Source organism: Carassius carassius, chromosome 47, assembly GCF_963082965.1.
Source record: "Carassius carassius chromosome 47, fCarCar2.1, whole genome shotgun sequence".
NCBI classification, from domain to species: domain Eukaryota; kingdom Metazoa; phylum Chordata; class Actinopteri; order Cypriniformes; family Cyprinidae; genus Carassius; species Carassius carassius.
This window is the reverse complement of record NC_081801.1, coordinates 22,838,641-22,860,415: the sequence shown is the minus strand read 5'-3', so window position 1 is coordinate 22,860,415 and position 21,775 is coordinate 22,838,641. Positions and strand designations below refer to the sequence as shown.

At 35.2% G+C, this 21,775-nt stretch overlaps 1 protein-coding gene across 1 annotated transcript; it reads left to right on the top strand.

Annotated features, from left to right (window-relative positions):
• The first annotated feature begins 14,732 nt into the window (after positions 1-14,732).
• LOC132130766 (D(1)-like dopamine receptor) lies at positions 14,733-19,334 on the top strand. Its single transcript, XM_059542562.1, has one exon. The coding sequence runs from the start codon at positions 14,953-14,955 to the stop codon at positions 16,279-16,281; it is 1,329 nt and encodes a 442-aa protein (XP_059398545.1). The 5' UTR covers positions 14,733-14,952; the 3' UTR covers positions 16,282-19,334.
• The last annotated feature ends 2,441 nt before the right edge of the window (positions 19,335-21,775 follow it).

The window sequence follows — 21,775 nt, the reverse complement described above, 5'->3', positions numbered from 1 at the left end:
GATACCTCCATTGAAAGTTTATTGTCGCTGTTATAACACATCCGTCCACTGGGTGGGGATGTTTTGCTGCTGTTGGATAAGTGTAAGGCCGTTCAGTTTAGTTCTAGGTAGGTTGCAGTTTTTCTAAGTAGGTTTATAGAAAATGGAGATTATCAAATGGCACTTAATATGAAAAAGAAGAGGCACTATATATTTTATGGCATTTATTTATGGCAAAGCTTAATTTTCAGCAGCCATTAGCAAAAATGCATTTTAAATGGAACATAAATTCGAGTAATACACAATATTACTGTTTTTATTGTATTGCTTAATTTAATCAAATAAACTCAGCTTTGGTGAGCATAAGATACATATTTTAGATTTTCAAACACACACACACACACACACACACACATATATATATATATATATATATATATATATATATATATATATATATATATATATATATATATATATACATTTTTTTTTTTTATTAATACTATATGTTGTTTTTCTTTGTAGCATTGCAACAGATGGGTAAGGGGGATGACGCTATACGTGAGGCACTTTATCACCTTCGAGACCTCATGGATTATGCACATCTCTTAACATTTGTATGTACTATGCTTTATGAACATATTCATGAAATCTTATTTTCTGCATTTACACTATTAATAATCATTCATTTCTGCATCTTTCAAAGAACTTGAATGTGATATACATCCCGAATGTGCATATTGACAGCGGGGAGGTGAGTTTTGGGCACCTAAAAAAAAAGACATTTGTGTGTCGAGATCCCATATATTTGAGCAAGACAGGCCTGTTTTCTTGCAGATGTGCAGCTGTAAAGAGTTCATTGCTCAAGAGCTTCTGAAGACATTAGTTTCAGCAGAAATCACCGATCAAGAAACTGCTGTTGAACCACGCACAGCCCTTAGACTCTTACAGCACAATATCAGATTTCTCCTTCAGGATTCGGTAAGTGATTTCTCTCAGATGTGTTTTGGAAACTCGCCAAATGATATATTCAGGTATGTGGATTTCCATGGATTCACACTGTATTTTTTTTTCTTCTCTTTATGTTATTTTGCAAGATCGGAGAACACTGTCTAAAAGACAAAGTCATGGTTTGCAAGACTGATTTGAGGATCAATCAAGAGTTGTTCATTCGTCGATGTTTCACATTTTTCCAGGATTGGATGTCCAAATGCACAAGCAGCAGTGACTTTTGATGCATTCACTTTGGCTTCTATCAAGTTGATTGTATTAAGTAACAATTTAAATATCTATTACTTTTATAAAAGTCTTGACAGGATGGCCTAAAAGTTGAAATCTAATATTGATAAATGCTTTCAACCACGTTACTACTATTGCAATAAAAAATAATTTGTGACCATTTTTTTTTGTCATGCTGTCAATGCACTTTATTTATTTAGATAACTTAATGATAGTAAAGTTGGCAGGGGGACAGATTTAATATAGAATTCTTATAGAGATCCAGAGGAAGTACATCATGAAAGCAAGGTAACAGCTCCATTCAGCATTCATCAGTGTGTCAGTATGGTGACTTTTGTTTGTTAACCATTAAAAACAACAGGGTGCCTTTGCCTATGGTACAAGTAAATGCAATGTACAAAATATATAAAGGCATACAGTACCTTTAGCCGTGCAGCCAGCACATAAACAGTTCCTGGAAAAAAAAAAAAAAAAAAAAAGCGCAGGCATGTGAAGTGTGGTGCGTGGGCAGAAAGTTATTTTGAGGTGGGTTGGGAAGCAAATCAGCTGGATCCGTGGGGAATGGGATGGTTTCTAGCAGACACTTCACAGCTCTGTTACACAAAAGAGAGGCAGTGAGAGAGAAGGCAGCTCAGCACCCATTTAACAAGCTTCAGCTAAGACCGATGTTATCTTTCCCTGCCCTGACTCTACATGTGGAGATAGTCTGAAATCTAAAAAAAAAAAAAAACACTGAGAAAAGGCATTAGGGCATGTGATTAAAAACCCAGTTGATTGTGTCATTTAACAGTCATCTGGCTGTAAGATTCAATATCTACTGAAAACAAGCATTGTAGTCATTGGCAAGAAGAAAAGGTATAATACTGTATTTGTTAAATGTAAATGTATTTGTGCTCACCAATTCTGTATTTAGAAAAAAAAAATAAAAAATAGAGAAGAATCAATATTGTGAAATATTATTCCAAGTGTTATCTATTGTAATATAGTTTAATGTAGTCCTGTGATGGCATGCTGAATTTTCAGCATCATTACTTCAGTGTCACATGATCTCTCAGAAATGATTCTAATATGCTGATCAGGGATTATTATTATTATTATTATTATTTTTAGCAGTATTGAAAACAGTTTCAGTTTTTTAACATTAAATATCTTTTTAGGAATATCCTTGTTGTCACTTTTGATCAATGTAATGTATTCTTGCAGAATAGTATTAATCTTTTCTTTTTTTTTTTCCTCTCAAAACAGTACTGTGCTAAATGAAAAAACATTTGTCTTTGATCTCACAACCTTGACAGTAGATTCAATAGATATGTTTATGTCTCATGCACAGTGCAGTAACTCAAGGAATCTTGAGGGTGCAAAAAAATTTAATACTGAGAAAATTGAAGAAATACTGTGAAAAGTGAAAATTTAATACGGAGAAAGTTTTCCAAATGAATTCTTAACAATGCATATTACTAATCAAAAAATTAAGTTTTGATATATTTATGGTAGAAATTTACTAAATATATCCATGGAACATGATCTTTACTTAATATCCTAATGAGTTTTGGCATTGAAGAAAAATCGATAATTTTAAAAAGGCCTTACAGTGAAAAGCCAATAACATTTTAAAAGAGGCATCACAGTGCTTAATATGTCATCTGAATAGAAGTCCTGCCTTAAATTAAAGAACAGTGAATGAACCAATCATCTCCTTTTTCTAGAATGCACATGCTCATTAGCTCTACAGGTCTGAAAATAGAATTTATTTGCATGGTTTCCGTGTAATTAGAATGTAAACTTGACCAAAAGTCTGAAGATGCAACAAGATGTTACAACATTGAAACGATGAAGATTGCAGATTTTGAATGTTTAATTGTGACATCTGTAGCGTATTTCCTTTGGGACGATTTGAGATTTTGTGATTAACAACAGCCAACAGCATGGTCTAAATATTAGGTTGAAAGAGAAGAGAATCCCTCCGAAATCATCTTAGTTACTATTTCAGAGTGTAGATCTGATCTACTGTGAAACTCCCTGTTTTTTTTTTTTTTAAACTGATAATAAGGGCTTTTTCTTTGATTGAATTAATGATAAATTTAAAGAGGCAGGTCACATGTTCACGCTGACCTAATCTTGAAACTTTTTGACGTACAGTAAGACCCAGCTGCATCTAGCAAGGTGACCATTTCACTTGTTATCAGAACGATTGTGGTTTTTTCTTCATTCTGGTTAGAGATATATAGCAAAGCAAACTGAACCAGATTCTGCAGCCAGAGAGAGATCATTCAGGATGAATTGTATTCTGAAAGAAGGAAAGGACGAATGAAAGAGGTCAGTAGTGAAATTACAGTTACATTGGCTATATGACCCCATATTCAATGCACACTCTCCACTTGAATTCCTGCCAAATGCTCTTTGCCGTCACATGATATTTGTTGTCACATGATTCGGGGCTATTTTTAAGCATGTTCAAATGCATAGAGAAGATAGAGCAAACAGAACAACCTCCAGCCTAAAGGGCCAAAAATACATGTTGCATTTGCTATAGACAATCATTTGCGTCCTTGTCATATACAGTAGTAATACACATGTTTTAAAAAAGCAAATGATTTACTGTAAATCCTCAAAATGCTTGCTTTCAATTTTCATCATTCCCAGTTGTTTGGTTTCCTTGAAATCTTCTCAAGCAAAAACTTGTCAATTATCATCTGGAAATGCTTGGCGAAGCGAGAAATTAAACATAGTGCTCAATCTCGGAACAAGATTGATTCATTGGTGGCAGAGACGTACAGTATTAGCTGGCCAAGTGAAGGGAAGAAAATCAATATATTTCCAAGTTTTCAAAATAAAATATGTCTGGATCACGTTGGACCAATTGACCATCTTTTAAAAGTGTGAACTGGTGTAAATTGGATTGGTGGAAGTGTCAGTCAAAACATCAAAGTTGAAATGGCTGATGATTTAAACGGCAAGGTCACTTGTTCACCACACAGCCTTAAGTCAAATGCAGACCGGTTGCTGTTTGAAATGTGGCCCCTTTGGTCTATCCAATTTAGCAAACATTAAAATGGTAGAGAGGAGTTTGATTAAATTGCTCTCCCACCCTGTTTGCCTTTGGCCTGCTAATGGACCTGTCTGCATCACTTTGCTATTCTAATGACATATACTCTGAAAAAGTAGCTGCCTTTGAAAAGTCTTCTTGTTGTGGGTTGCCAGGAAAGTTGTAGCTTCTGTCACTCTCTATCTCTCGTTGCTGATAATTACTTCTGACAACTACATGCCAGTGTTTAGAACATCACCAGGCAGCAGTGTAATTATGACACCCTGGTCATAATGGAGTCCTGATCCTGAGGACATATTAAATGAACTCGGTGTCATTAGGGACACTCATTACTTTAGAAACTGTCTACTTTTGCCTCCTCGTAGTCCCCAGACTGATTAGAGAGCATGGGCTGTGAGACGAGACAGGGAAAGTCATTTAAAGTTGCTCTTCAATGCAAATAGCATGTCTAATCTTCTTTCCATTAGAATGTACTCATTTGAGTGTCGTGCATGTATCAGCCACATGGTGAACTGGACTATGACAGGGAATACGAATACCACCACTGTCTATCATTTTGACTTGAGCTCGCTAAAGTCTTGTACCAAACTTTGTACAAATTTGTGTGAGACTGTATTTGTGTGAGTGGTGCTTGTCAGTGCAGTGGTTAAATTTATAAATGTAATATTTATATAGTGTGGGTGTATATATATATATATATATATATATATATATATATACAGTACAGACCAAAAGTTTGGAAACATTACTATTTTTAATGTTTTTGAAAGAAGTTTCTTCTGCTCATCAAGCCTGCATTTATTTGATCAAAAATACAGAAAAAACAGTAATATTGTGAAATATTATTACAACTTAAAATAATAGTTTTCTATTTGAATATACTTTAAAAAAATAATTTATTCCTGTGATGCAAAGCTGAATTTTCAGCATCATTACTCCAGCCTTCAGTGTCACATGTAACATCCAGTCTATCACATGATCATTTAGAAATCATTCTAATATTCTGATTTATTATGAGTGTTGGAAACAGTTCTGCTGTCGAATATATTTGATGAATAAAAGGTTAAGAAGAACTGCATTTATTCAAAATAATAAAAAAAAATTCTAATAATATATATTCTAATAATATATTTTCTTTACTATCACTTTTTTATCAATTCAACACATCCTTGCTGAATAAAAGTATTGATTTTATTAAAAAAAAGAAAGAAAAAAAAAATTACTGACCCCAAATTACTGACCAGTAGTGTATATTGTTATTACAAAATATTTATATTTTAAAAACATAGCTTTTTTTTTTTTTTTTTTTTTTTTATTCATCAAAGTATCCTAAAAAAGTATCACATGTTCTGAAAAAATATGAAGCAGCAGAACTGTTTCCAACTTTGATAATGAATCATCATATTAGAATGATTTCTAAAGGATCATGTGATAATGATCCTAAAAATTCAGCTTTGCATCACAGAAATAAATTATAATTTAAAGTATAAGAAATTAAAAAAAAATAAAAAATTCTGTATTTTTGATCAAATAAATGCAGGCTTGATGAGCAGAAGAAACTTCTTTCAAAAACATAAAAAATAGTAATGTTTCCAAACTTTTGGTCTGTACTATATATATATATATATATATATATATATATATATATATATATATATATATATATATATATACAGTACAGACCAAAAGTTTGGACACACCTTCTCATTCAAAGAGTTTTCTTTATTTTCATGACTATGACATGATTATATATGGAATTATATACATAACAAAAAAGTATGAAACAAATGAAAATATGTCATATTGTAGGTTCTTCAAAGTAGCCACCTTTTGCTTTGATTACTGCTTTGCACACTCTTGGCATTCTCTTGATGAGCTTCAAGAGGTAGTCACCTGAAATGGTCTTCCAACAGTCTTGAAGGAGTTCCCCGAGAGATGCGTAGCACTTGTGGCCCTTTTGCCTTCCGTCTGCGGTCCAGCTCACCCCTAAACCATCTCGATTGGGTTCAGGTCCGGTGACTGTGGAGGCCAGGTCATCTGGGGCAGCACCCCATCACTCTCCTTCTTGGTCAAATAGCCCTTGATGCCTTCAGTGTGACTCTACAATTGTCATAGTCATGAAAATAAAGAAAACTCTTTGAATGAGAAGGTGTGTCCAAACTTTTGGTCTGTACTGTATATATATATATAGGTACACCTGTATATGTGTACACCTGTACACATATATATATATATATAGATGCAGGCAATTCCTGACATTATGCTCTTGAAATCCATCCAAGAGCCAGGAACGAAATGATGTCAAAAATATAATCATTAGAAGAGCTTAACAAGACCCTCCTGGTGACTCTGAGTAGCCGTTTTTAGGAACCGTTCTTTTTTTTTTTAAACTTACATTATAGTTTGTGTATCTCAGCTATATTTGACTTGAGCATTATATTCAGACAACAAAGCTATAGAAACGGACTGACTTATTTTAATTTATTTTGTGTGAACAGGAATATTGTCACATGCATCACTCTTATCTAATTCCTGGAGGCAACCTGAGCAAGTATGAATCAGATGTTGTTTGAAAATCATCATAGTTGAAGGATCCTGAAGCAAGATTTCAGGTATTGACGATGTAAAATGAAATATGTAATATGATCTGCACACAAAATAAATGTAAAAAACAAAATATATTTATTCATAGTTTATAATATGTTGTGTCTATATACATGTTTGAGATTTTCTATTTCAAATCATGAAAATATCTGATGCTTCGATCCTTGATCTGTTTATAATACTTTCCTTAAATTCACAGTAAAACCAGGCATAATTTGACAAAATATTTCTATGCCAAAACAATTGTTCTATGGAACTTTCTATTAATAGTTATAATATAAAAAAATTGATATTTTCAGTATAAATATCTAAACATTGAGATGCAACACATAACCCTCTTTTTGATTAATAATATTTACTATATGATATTACTTGATGCTAAATTAGTGCTGACCTTGTTTCTCAATTAGGTAGCCTATACCTTAATTATAAATATAATTACAGTTGTCAATTCTTTCTCAAATTGATGCTGCTGTTTTCAACTTTCTACTCATCTTAATAACAACTGTATATGTAATAGTATTTCACATTATTATATACTAATATTATATAATAAATTATATATTGTGTGTTTACAGAATGATATATGAATACATTTATTGACAAAGATACATTTCGCATTCGTTAACAGCTCAATTTGGAGTGGGATGATAGTCTAATTTGTAGCAGATTTAATTGAATCTTTCATTTGTAGCGGATTTAAATGGAAATATGTTTTATTATATTTAAGAGTTCAGAGTATAAAACAATAGCTTTAAATATGTTCCTGAATATATTGGCAAGTTTATCTTGCAAACAATGCCATTTTTCATAAATAAACAGCACTTGCAGTATACTGAACAAGTCAGATTTTCTTTATTTTTGGTCTAAGGAAAGTGCTAGGCGATATAAACATTATCTGTAAAAATGAAAATGTTGCCAGGGGATCACAGTGCCTTCCCAAGGTTAAAGCAAACATCCGTTAGCAGGCACTGAGGGGAGAATGAATAGCCCTCTCTAGGGAATCTATCCTCTTTAAAATGATGTGCTCAAGAATACCTCAAGAGAAAAGCGAATCAGGTTGCCTCATGGGCTTTTTATTTTTATTTTCTTGTCTTTTCGATTAGAGCTCCATTGTGAGCCCCAGGGAAAATCTTCAAAAGGCCATATACAAAGGTTTTCAGCTTGCATCCGAACCAAAAGCCCCATAAAATCACACTCACCAGTCATAACTATTAACGGGCATGAAACTCGCCATAGTAGTACCGAATGGTCGTTGTGATACAGCAGCTTTCAACTGGAGGTTCAGAATTCAGTGTTGAATCTCTGCACTCGTCTTATTCCCGCTAAAGGATTTGTGGTCCTTGATGTTCCAGGTGATAAGCTTGATCTTGCTTTTAGCAGTGGGTGGTAACATGCAATTAGACTCTTCGTATCTCAAAAATGCACTAGCTCTAGCCATCTTGGAAGAAATCTTGATGAGAGGAAACATCTGGGTGACACATATGAACCTTTTTTTTATTTAAATGAGATCTTTGCTGTTCTTGGTGTCTGAAAGTTTCATTAGACAAGCCAAGTGATTAGTGATCCGCCTGACAAGAAAAGCTTAAGTGTTTTGACTGTCAGTACAGCAGGTGCAAATAAAGAGGTTGAAATAAAATGGTAAAAAACTGAACTCAAGTGTGCCAATTACTGCTTTTAAACTTAATGAGAGCAATTGACTATTAAGCTGCAACCGTGCAAGAGTAAAGCTCTGGATATATCAACACTGCATTTAAAAAAATTATTTTCTCATCAGAATGTCTGTCTTTAAGTAAAAATATCTAAACATTGTTGAGATACTTTTGAAATGCAAAAACAAGTTAACCCTGTTTTCGATGAATAAGATTAAAAACTAACATGATGCTACATTAGTGCTGACCTAGTTTCTCAGTTAAATAGCCTACCTTAAATGATAAATATAATTATGAATATTTATCAGTTTTGTTTAAATGAATGCTGTTCTTCTGAACGTTCTATTCAGCAAATAACATAACATTATCAGATCTCTTCCTACATTAATTTAGTGCAAACACAATATAACTATCGATTTTCAACATTTAATCTCGTTATACAATCTGTATGAAAGCCTATTTTTGTGCAGGATTGTTAACGGAGTCCAACTTAGTTTCTTAAAGTGTTATTAAAACTCAATTGATTGAAATATTAAATGTACCTTAAAATGTAACTCGCTAGTCAAAATGTTTTAAAATCTTAATTTATTTGTGTGTAAAAAAAACTTGATAATACACAAACTTAAATATACTTAATAAATTAATAAAATAAACTTAATAATAGATGTACATTTTGACGACAAAAAAAAAAAAAGGAACTGTTGAGTGTTTTCTTTCTATTTTCTTAAGGTAGTATAATAGTTTTTACTGTATTTTTGATCAAATGAATACAACCTTGTTCAGTGTTGGGGAAAGTTACTTTTAAAAGTAATGCATTACAACATTGCATTACTTCCTAAAAAGTAACTAATTACGTTACTTAGGTACTTTTTATTGAAAGTAATGTGTTATGTTACTTTTGCATTAATTTTTAAATCTGGGCTGGGTTTGCTTGTTTGCTTTTAATATAACAAGTTCTAATTTTGGCAAATGTAAAAGCCCTTTCACACCAAAAGCCTCAGGCTGAAGGAAATGTAAATTCACATTTGTGCAGTAGACAGCAGCAGAAGAAAGTTTAAAAAAGAAGAAATGTTAGTTTATTTCATGTAATTTTTGCTTATTAGAGTGGTTGAGATGGATCATCGAAGCTCAGCAGCAAACTGGTTAATAAAACGCATAAAGGTTATTTGTATTATTTAACATATTTAATTATTACAGCTTGTAGAGTGTGATGAAATAATGCATGTTCAAAGTAACATCTGATTCCTGATTTCTCTCAACATTGGGACAGGAGAGCTTACAATCAATAATTGTGAAAAAAAGTAACTGGCATTACTTATTTGAAAAACTAACTCAGATATTCTCTTGTAAATTAAAAAAGTAATGTGTTACTTTACTAGTTACTTGAAAAAAGTAATCTGATTACATAACTCGTAATGCGCTACCCTCAACACTGAACTTGGTTAGCATATGAAATTTAACATAGAAATGCATAAAACGCATACAAATCTTACCAACCTCAAACTTTTGAATGATATTGTGTGTGTTTATCACTTTGAGTTTGAAGGAGAACATGTCTTTTTATGTATTTTCACACACACACACACACACACATATATATATATATATATTGTAAAGGAAACAGGTCAATTTAGCTCAAAGGGAATCATTTAAGATTTTAAAGGGAATTTGAACAGAATCACTGTTTCACGGCTGATCACTGAGACGCCCTGCGATTCACTGAACAAGCCGTTTAACATCAAATCTGCGCTGGATATTAATAACACATCTAACACATAAACGCATGCACTCACACATTCACACAAGTTGCAGGAAGATTGAAAGTTAGGGAAGGATGAGTTTAAGAGAATGGAAATGTGGAATCCCAAGTTTACAGCAATAGTTAAATTGCATAGACATGAACAACCATCAATCACTTAATTAACCCTTGCATTGAGTTCCTCAATGAGGTTAAAATTATATTAGATACACCAGCACAAATGTCTGAAGGTACATTGCCTGTGTAAAGTTGTCGCTGATTGGCTGGAAGTTCAGTAGTCGCTGAAGTGACGTCTTGAGAAGGCCGTGGTTGTTGGGCGTTGGCTGAAGATGCAGAGAGTTGTGTGTAACTGGCTGAAGTTGAACTCGACGTTACAAAACTTAACTCAGAACACGAAACTCTTAAACGGAAAAGAAAAGAAATAAAGTTTGACGAGACTATAGCTGGTGTTTCTTCTCATCGTGGCTAAGTAGCAACCAGCGTGCAGGCTGAAGCACGCTGGGACCACGCTCAAAGAACAGTGATGACAAACAGCATGGCTAAAAGCTAAAGCTAAGAAGCCAAGCTAAAAGCTAAAAGCAGACATGACTAATAGCAGAAGCATAGATACAGACTAAAAGCCTAGCTAGCTAGAGACTAAAAAGCTTACAACTAAAAGCAGATATTTTATGCTGTCCTGTGTATTTAAACTGGACTGTTGGCCACACCTCAAATGTTGTCTTGACCAATCAGATATTGTCTTGGCTCATAAATCATATGTTTATCTTACCAAGCATGTGGTCCGAATTTTCCCGCTCTTGTAGGGTATAATTTTGGACATGATTCTTATAACACAAATATGATACATTTGATAAATTTTTGATTGTCTGGACTAATTAAACAAATTTGACAAATCTCTTCTCCGAATTGAAATTGTCAATAATTGTTCTAGTGGTGTTAATGTTGAAAGCTGTTCTGTGAAAGCTTTGGTTGGTTGGTTATCTTGCTTGGGACTTGTGGCACAGAATGTTTTATGACTTCCTTAGGAATTCGGCTCATGTTTCAAACACAGCCCTGATCGACTCTTTAATTTGTCTGGTTCGAGTCATTTCGGCTACAATATATATATATATATATAAAACAGGAAATATAGATCTTCATCCCAGAACATGATCTAAAACAACAAACAAGAGAACAAAAAAAACAAAAACAAATTAGGAACAAGAAAATGTCTATACGCACACTATAGAAGGTTCTATATTAGCATGTATAGCTTCATAAAGAACCTTTAACATCCAAATAATTCAATTGCCTAAAAGGTTATCTAAAGTAGAAAAGGTTCTGTACAGTATTAAAATGTTCTTCTTCTTCTTCTTCAAAAAATACTCTGTTATACTCGATGAATCGACTGAACCCATCAATAGCTTTTTGTTTGTCTGTCCTCTCCTGGACATCTTTTTTAGTTCACTGAGCTTCTTGGAAAACACTTAGCTGTAAATAGCATGTGAAGATGCAGAAAGGCAGATTTTTTTCCAACCAAATAATGTCTTATCAGCTGAATTTTATATCATTAGCTCTCAGATGTACCTTATGTTACTCTTAGCAGCTGCAGACAAAGTTTTTCAGGAGATTATGGACTAATACTTAAAAACACTTCAGATAAAGTTCAATTTTCTACCTCGCTGTCCTTGCCAAGGCAAAACTAATCAAAGAACTTTACCTTTGGAAGGTATATTACAACTCTATCTAGGCTCCGATAACACTGACAAAGACATAAGGCTCATTTGTGCTGTGGCCTGAAACTGTCACTTGATTCTTGCTGACTTTTGTACTTGGGCTAAATGAACTTGAAAATCCTTCTAATTCAATGGCTATCAAATCCTTCTTTGAAACCAATGGAAAGCTTGACCCCCATGTAGTAAGAGTCAGGCAAGTCCAATGAGAAGGCTTGTGGTAAGCCCTAGGATTTATTTGCGGTCGCTGTCCAAGGTACTGTCATTAACCTAATGTTCTGGTGGATGAAGCACAACATCTGACTTGACTTAGAACTGAAGCTACTCTTTTCATTGACAAAATGTACCTAAAGTATCATAAATATATATATATATATATATATATATATATATATATATATATATATATATATATATATATATATATATATATTTGTACTTTATTTGTTTACTTTATTTTTGGGAAATGTACCATGTATGGTACTATTTTATTATTATTGGTTAAATATGCTTATCATTCGAGACCATGGTATATGCCAAAGTGCTGTGGTATTACCATCTGATAATATGACTGCTGTACTCTTCATGAATTTTTTTTAAATTATATTAAGTTCATTTAGATTTTTTTTTATTGAATTTGCTAATTTGAAAAATGATGAATATACAGTTTTGAAGATTTTCATATTGAAATACAGTGACGGGTGATTGCAGGGAACCAAGTTTCTATGCTGTCATACTGAGGTTCATTCACATCCCTAAATAATCTGTTCCAGCAGATGGCCTCATTGAACCATTTCATATGCATAAGCCTGCTAAACCATGTTTCTTAAAATAACCTGTTCTGCTCTGTTTTTAAGGTTATTTCATTGGAATTGCATTCCATGTTCTGAAAGCATATGATTGTGTTGTTCATTAAGCTGTATTGATGAATAGCTATTACAAAATAACTAACTAAATAATAAAAAAATAAAAATAATAAGGTGCATGTGTAATTATATTGCAACTAGGAGAAATGCAATGTTTATAATTAATATTTTAATAACTGATTTGTGAGGGGTTTTGATGTGGTCACCTCCTCCAAAGGTACTTGCGGATGGCAAGCCATGATAATGTTTACTTCTTCAGAATAACTACTATTGTGTTTTGGCTTTTAGATTTTTTCATTACTTATTAATCCATTATTGACTAGCATTTTTTTTCAATAGCAATTATTCATTAAATACTAGGGCTAAATTATTTTGCTACTTCTAGATAATAGTACCTACTTATGAGAAACTAATATCTATAATTGTCTATAATATCTATAATTTATTATTATTATTTGTCATGCATTATGACAAGTCAGAATGTTTACTTTTTGAATAGAATTATTTAAATAGTTAAAAGTAACTAAAAACTATCACTAGTTGTTACAAGTAAAACATGAATAAGTATGAGTAACAATTGGAATATGAAGTAAATATCTGATATGTGAACCACGGATCTTTGAAGAATTTAATGACAAAAAAAAGCAACAACAAAAAATGAATTAAATGAAAGAAAATTAAATTAAATCTTAAAAAAGTGACCAGTTGCAAAAGAACACACATTTTAGAATATTGCTTAATGAAAAAAAAAAAAAAAAGAAACAATTATATTATTGGATACTAATCACTATGGAATAAGTGCTGGTATTGAATAAATTGTTGCTAGTGAAATTAAATTGGAAAAATATCCTAGATACTATTTGATTTCTTACTAGTGTTTAAAAAGAAGTAGCCTACTAGTAACATAAAATTCGTTTGAAAGAATACTTGTTATAATGGCTTGCTATAACTCCAGACCTGTCAGAGCTTCTCACAGAAGTAAAACTCAAGGAAACTATTGCACTGACAAAAACATACCCAATGATGCCCAAGACTATTTGCATCAGACAGACGTGCAATTTTAACGGTGCAGAAAATAAAATCAATAGATCCTTTATTTATTTTTTTTAATTCATTGTAAAGTTGTCATTGCTCGAATGCTGGTAATGCATATGTGATGCTGCCCGACAGGATGAGAGAGTATGAGCTGTAATTCAACATGATGTGTATGGGACGAAAGCAGCCTTTCCTCACAGGACCGATGCAAACGCTTTAATTTCATTTATAAGGAAAACTTAAAGGAAGCAAGATGTTTTTCTTCACGCGCGAATGGATCGAGGACAAATCGGACGCCTGAAACATGAGAAGTGCGACAAATCGCGACTCTGGCTTTACTGTTGAGTCTAGTGCGTTTGCAGCTTATGATCAGTAGAGTCAAGATGCGCTGAACGCAACGCAAAGAGGAGTGAAATACTTTGTTTGTTGTCGGTTAAGTGTAGCCTTTTGGCAAAGCGCTTGAGAAAAGGAGAAATGTTGTTGGACAGAAACGATGTGTAATGCGCACCTCTTGCTGTTTGTCAAACGAACTGTCTGTCACCCGTTGTCTCTCTGGAACGGAGTCTGCATTGGGAACAACATGACACGGACGCACTTTTGCTGTCATTAACGGGGACAAATCAGACCACCGTGGCTGCAATCCGATCAATAGACTATCGATAAGCTCATATATAAGGCTAATCATCACGCCTGCCTATGTTTGCTTAACCTGTTTGGGAGAGTATGCTGTGGGACAATAAACAAACTGCTGACAAGGTATACTGAAAGCAGAAACGTCTTAATTATGTCTACAAATAAGATCAAGTGATTATTATGCTAAATGTATGTCTTTTTTCATATTATGTTCATTGGGAAGATCTATGGGAGTTCATGGATCTATTTTTGAGCTCCTCAAGAGATTTTTACATGGAAATTATGAAATGTGTTTTGCAAGATGACTGGTACAGTCAGCATAGCGTCAGGCAAACCAGATCAACTAGTTGCTCCGATTCCTGTGTAAGCACTCTCGGTTTGGCGTGGAGTTATGGGGTGACTGCTCATTCGACTTGATGAAAAAGCCATGGATGTGAACTACTCCACGGTCCTGGACAGCAGTGTGTCGCAGCGCAATTCATCAAAGCGAGTTCTGACTGGTTGTTTTCTCTCGCTCCTCATCCTGACCACGCTACTGGGCAACACTTTGGTCTGTGCTGCTGTTACAAAGTTTCGCCACCTGCGCTCAAAAGTCACCAACTTCTTTGTTATATCGCTGGCTATTTCTGACTTGCTGGTGGCCATTTTGGTGATGCCATGGAAAGCAGCCTCTGAGATTGTAGGGTTTTGGCCATTTGGCGCCTTCTGCGATGTTTGGGTGGCCTTTGACATCATGTGTTCCACAGCCTCCATCTTGAATCTGTGCGTCATCAGCGTGGACCGCTACTGGGCAATTTCTAGCCCGTTCCGCTACGAGCGCAAGATGACACCCAAGGTGGCATTCATCATGATAAGTGTGGCGTGGACGCTGTCCATCCTTATCTCCTTCATCCCTGTGCAGCTAAACTGGCACAAAGCCCAGGCAGAGCTGAACGGCACCTACGGCGAGCTTCCTCCAGACAACTGCGACTCCAGCCTTAATCGGACCTATGCCATCTCTTCTTCCCTGATCAGTTTTTACATTCCTGTGGCCATTATGTTGGTCACTTACACCCGCATCTATCGCATTGCCCAGAAGCAGATACGTCGAATCTCGGCACTAGAAAGAGCGGCTGAAAGTGCCAAGAACCGCCACAGTAGCATGGGTAACAATGCCAGTATGGAGTCTGAAAGTTCCTTCAAGATGTCCTTCAAGCGTGAAACCAAAGTCCTTAAGACCCTATCGGTCATCATGGGCGTTTTTGTATGCTGCTGGCTGCCCTTCTTTGTCTTGAACTGCATGGTTCCTTTCTGTAACCCTAACGAGAGCTCGGACTTCTTCTGCATCAGTTCCACCACCTTCGATGTCTTTGTGTGGTTTGGTTGGGCCAACTCCTCACTCAACCCCATCATCTATGCCTTCAATGCTGACTTCCGAAAGGCATTCTCCATCCTGCTGGGCTGCCATCGACTTTGTCCGGGCAGCAACGCAATAGAGATTGTGAGTATCAACAACAACGGTGGCCCTCCGTCTACTTCTCAGTATCAGCCTAAGGGCCACATCCCTAAGGAGGGCAATAACAGCAACTATGTAATCCCTCACAGTATCCTCTGCCAGGAGGAGGAGAACCAGAAGAGAGAGGATGACTCTGGTATTAAAACCTTTGAGAAACTGTCACCTTCCATGTCAGGCAATTTAGATAGCGATGCGGATGTCTCGCTGGAAAAGATAAACCCCATAACAAAAAATGGGCAGCACAAATCCATAACCTGCTGAGCACTTGGTGAGATCTGACCCCAAAAAATAATCCTTGTTTCTATACAATACGGAATCCAAAAAAGCTTCACTGAGGACCTTAAAAACATTTCTTGGACTAAATGAAACTTGCAGAAAACAAAAGAATGTTCCAATTGAAGGCACTTTATGCTGGATAACTATGTGCAAAATATTCAGAGGATTTATTATTGATGTTAACAGGTTAGTTGTCTCAAGACATAAATGGAAAGTAATGTGAATAAACCATGTATGCATATGTATACATGTTATGCATTTGAAATGTGTATACATGCGCACGCCCATGTGGTTGTTGTAGAACTGCTGTTGTTAATATAAGGACAAGAATATAAGAGTTAAAACACTAGTAAAATATCTTGTAGGTGAGTTTATGTAAACGGCTTACGAGTAGAGAAATTTGGCTGCGTCTACAGTTGACGATGAAATGTACATAGTGTTGTTTGTATTTTTTTCACCATTTATCAGAGTTGGCTAAGTCAGCATCTCCTTGCGCTGCTAGTTGTGAAATTGTATGTGCAAACCACCCTATAATGTAACCTGAGAGCAGTAGCTTTTCTCATCCTAGTCTTCTACCTGTGCATTGGTGTGATGTCAAAAGGAGGAGCAGTGTATTTTTCTGCTATCTGATTTATCAGCTGTGGAACTGGCCAAAATATTTGGATGTAATTTTGATGTCAAAGACCCCTTTCCTTACCCAACCCAACCGCTTTCCTCACCATCAACCCTTCACTGTCATAGCACAGGGAAAAAATGATCCTACTGGTAATCTCATCAGTCATTACCTACAATTCGATTGTCATTATTCTCATGCTTTTTAAAAGGCAAACATGTTTTATTTTAAACCCTGTGCGTAAGAGACCTGCCGGTGTACTTTTATCCATCACGGTGTATTTAAATGATAGAAGAAGCCTCATATGGATCCTAGTTCTGATTTTCCTTCTTTGATTCCATCCACTCTAAATGTAAAAACATAGTTTCAGGCACCATGGCTGCCTTTAAACAGTTTCTTTTGCCAACTATGTGGATGAACTTTGTTCTAGGACAGTGTGAAATACCGCTAATGGATAACAAAAAAATTTAATTACTGTATCTTATGCAACGCATCTGTCCGGCTACCCATAAACATGTTGTCCTTTCCAAAAACACCATAAGAAGCTCTGTGTAGGTCATTCTAGAGCCTCAAAGCATATCCAGGATGAAAACCATCTTGCATCATGCATATAGTTATTGTTTAGAATCCAGCCCCTGAACTGTCATGTCAGCTGTCAGAATCTGTGGTGTATGAACTGCCGTCCCAGTTTTAATAATTTGTTGAGCTGTTTTGTTGGGTTATGCAACTGCCCTTGATCTAAGTTAATTCCAGGGCCTACCATCCGGTCAGCGCTTCCCATAAACATCGGGTATTGACCGAACTGATACGCATGAGCTTGTTCTCAGAGTGCATTCGAAAAAAAAAAAAAAAACACAAGCAAGATGCGAACCACAACAAAATGACTACTGTAAATCAATCAAGGTAGCTTTTAGATCACTATGCCCCTTTAGAGCTGATCGTATAAACCCATTTACTTAACACTGTCTCTCATAACTCACATAGTTCATGTTGACTCTAAAGAGAAAGTCTCTCATATTTCGCCTTCAATTATACCCTGTGCCAAAATGCTGAGGACATCATGAACAGCGGCCTTTGCCAGCTTCCTTCTCACTTAGCCTAATGTTCTCCTTCTCTCTAAAAGCTTGACAGAATGAACTACAACCGCTCTGTATGTCTGACTCCAAACTAACTGAATGGAGTAAATATGTACGTGCGACTTGGATAGCTTGAAGAGAGAGACTAGATGAACAGAGACTTCAGTACACATATTTGTCTAAAATTGGACATCTGCTCCAGGGAATTTTCCAAAAGACTCTGTTTACTTATCTGCCTGTCATGGACCCGTTCTTCGCAATGCTGCTATGGAAATATACAATATACAAATAGCACTAATATTTAATATATATGCTAATATTTAAGATGGTTGGTTTCAGCAGCATTTAGTTAAGCAACATCAGATTTATTCCCTCAAATGAGGAGATTAGCATTTAAAATGGACTTCTGTGGCATTTTGAAAAGTCCCAGTTGATGCTTTTACTGCAAATGCTAAGGTATTCCCAGAAATGCTGGGGAATCACGGGTGGTCCCTAATTAGAAGTAAATAAAATAACAGTGCGTCAAGTGTCTTTTTTTTTTTTTTTTTTTTTTTAACCAAATATTACACGTTTATCTTTTGATTTTGCAGGTTTTGTTGTATGTACTTAGACAAACCAGTGATTTCAGGTTGAGAGCTGTTGTGTTCTGTTCCTTTCAGAGGAGGTTGAAAATGACAACTGGTGACAATGGCAAGAGCTTATGATACTGTGTGACAGTGGCAGCACAAACCCTGGATCATAACTTTATCAGCTGCATTGTACCACTATTCATTCCAAGGTGATACAACCTTAACCTCAGATGCTCAATGAATTAGCGCATTGTAACATTAACAGACCAACTGTTATAAGATGTTAAAATAGAAATGTGAAAACAAGTGCTTTTTATCTTTAAGTCCTTAATTATGAGTAGAGAAAACAAATGTATGTGGTGTTTTCATGTGGGTTTGTCATGCAGTTAAAGCGCTGTGCTGGTTTCCGTGATTCCATTGCGTAGGATGTGTTCCTGGATTAACATGTTTAGTTTTTCCTGGAACAACATTCTTGCCCTGTCGTTAACATGAACTACCCGCAAAACCAGACAGAAATGATTGGTTGATAATGTTTTTGAATCCCCAACCCCAGCAGTGAAGGAATATTCTGGGTTCAGTACAAGTTCAAACAACCACATAAAATAATTGTATTCATTTTAGAGTCATTTTAGGGTTTATGGTATTGTTGTGATGACAAAACAGTAAATTTTGATATAATTTTACTTATAAAAATTATAGATGTCCACTAAAATCATGCTTACATGCATATTGTGACTGTATTTACAGATTGGCCCCATTCATTTCAACTTCTATTCTTTCTTTTTGAAAGAAAAGATAATCAACATTATGCCACAAATGTTGTCGACTGAGCTTAACCTGTACTGAACCTGGAATATTCCTATTGCTAACCCTAACCTAAAAATTGAATTGGTTGAAAGGAATGTTGTTCACGGACCACTGAGGATGTCAATCTCGAAACATGTTCTACTTGGAAAAATCACGGTCACTGTACTGGTTCTTCAAGGTATACCCGGCAAATTTATTACAGTACCTAGTTTACAGTTTGTATAAAACAACCCCCCCCCCCTTTCTATTTGCTAAATAAAAGTGTATGTTGTTTTGTAATCTTGTTTGCTGTATATATTCCCTTGTTTTCACTATACAAGATTCCACGGAATCTGTTATGAGGTATGATACTGCCAATTATTTACTTAAAGGTTAACTCTTTGTGGAAAATCAATCGTTATTGAGTACACCATCAATGACACACTTTTGTCAGATAGAAGTGTGTCCTCAGTTGGGTAATTTACATAACTTTTTGTATTGAGAAGGAAAATTCAACTCCTTTGATTGATTACACTTTTAATAACCTTTGTCATTCTGTGGCCTGAAGGCATGTACGATGAGAGGTATGAGGAGTGATGTGACATGTCATAGGGCCCCTGTAGTAAACTGGAGTTAAGTGTTTTATCTGAGGGCAAAATAGTATGGTCAGAGGGGAGACTATAATATTTGTAACAAGGGCAAGAATTAGCTCTGACTCCCCTGCTGTTCCACCTGGATATGCATCAATGACATGATTTCATCCAAAAATCAATAAAAAACTAATTCTAACAGTACTTAAAACCTGTCCCAAACCTGAATGACTTGCTTTCTGACTTGCATTTTTGGGTAAACTATCCCTTTAATGCTTTTTGTCTTGATTCAACCACCCGTTTTTGAGCATTCTGTGATCAGATTCTCGTTATCGATTTAATTCAATGTTTAAAACAGGATGCCAGCAGAATTTGAACCATGAAGTGTTATTTTACCCTCAATGTTGGCAAAAAGGTTTCAGTCCATAATAATTATGCTGTATGCAGGAGTTTAGCTTTAGTTACAATATTTGTCGAAGGTCAAAATAAATGAGGAGAAGATGTGAATAAATATAACACCACAATCAAAACATTACATCCGGATGGGATTAGATTTCTCAGAGGATCACAGAGTTATCCAAAGAACAGTTGGTAATTTGCTTCATAATTTATACTGAGATTGTGTGAGAAAAACACAGATGTGTTCAACTCAGATGAGATTAATACAAAGTATTTTTACCAATTTACCTGACCTCTTCAGGGAAGATATCATATACCATATTTAGTACAACATTAGAGCAGAAGTGTATGTATAAATATTTATGTAAGTGTAAGTATTTATTTATTTTGCACAAACGAACAAAAAAAGTACTGGGCTCTATATATATATATCTATCTATCTATCTATCTATCTATCTATCTATCTATACAAGACATACTGTAATGCAGACACAGATAATTGTTGAGATTCTACAGCATGATGCTGTTACATCACAGTCATTTCATGCTCTCATTCACCATGATGTCACAGTATACAGCTGACATTTGTAGTTCTAAGTAATTGCAATACATTTAAATAGGTAAATAAATAATATAAAAATTACTGTGAAAGTATTGTAACTACAAGCCAAGGACGATACGCTGCATTCTCATTTTAAGTATAGGTAGATTGTGTAAAAGCACAAAACATGTGGACCAATGATGAATGAGTGCATTTTTGGCACTGATCTCATTGTACTGCAATTTTAGCAGGTTGTTCCGAATGCTTATTTCACATAGAACAGAACAGTGCCTTTTTCAAAACAGCTGATTGACTCAAAGTCAGTGCATACAGAGGTTGCCTGTAAGGCATTTTGGTTTGGCTCCTATTTTAATCCATAAAGTGTTGCAGTGCTGGCCATTCAAGTGTAAAATACTATATCATGTATAGTCAAAATGCATTGCTCTCCATTGATGCCAGTTTGAGAATATGATGAGTAATAATATCCACAGACTTAGCACACAGCCCTGAGGGCTCTCGACGGTAGATATCTGACCCAGTCTTTATTTCTGAGTGGACCCAACATACAAACTCATCAACATGCACCAGAGTTCACAAGGTCCTGTTTGGAAAAACACATAGTCAAGGTTAATGACAGGCCCGGGGCAATGCTCATTGTGGTGGAAAAGGGATGTTTATGAGCCGTTGTAATGTTCTTATGTAACTGGCAGTCGGGCCTCGATTTCACCACTGAATGCAGTTTCGGAAACAGCGCTTGTAGAGTGTTCACTAAAAATATCACTTATGCAAAGACACCAGCTCCCCTTCGCTTGCATTAGTAGGTAGATGTTGTTACTTCTATCCATGGCTGTTCACCGGGTGCCGAATAACTTGATTTAATTTTTCCAAGGACCCATGTGACAGCT

What these genes read in the sequence shown, in the direction of transcription:
- LOC132130766 (XM_059542562.1), top strand. Translation starts at nt 14,953, where the DNA reads ATGGATGTGAACTACTCCACGGTCCTGGACAGCAGTGTGTCGCAGCGC.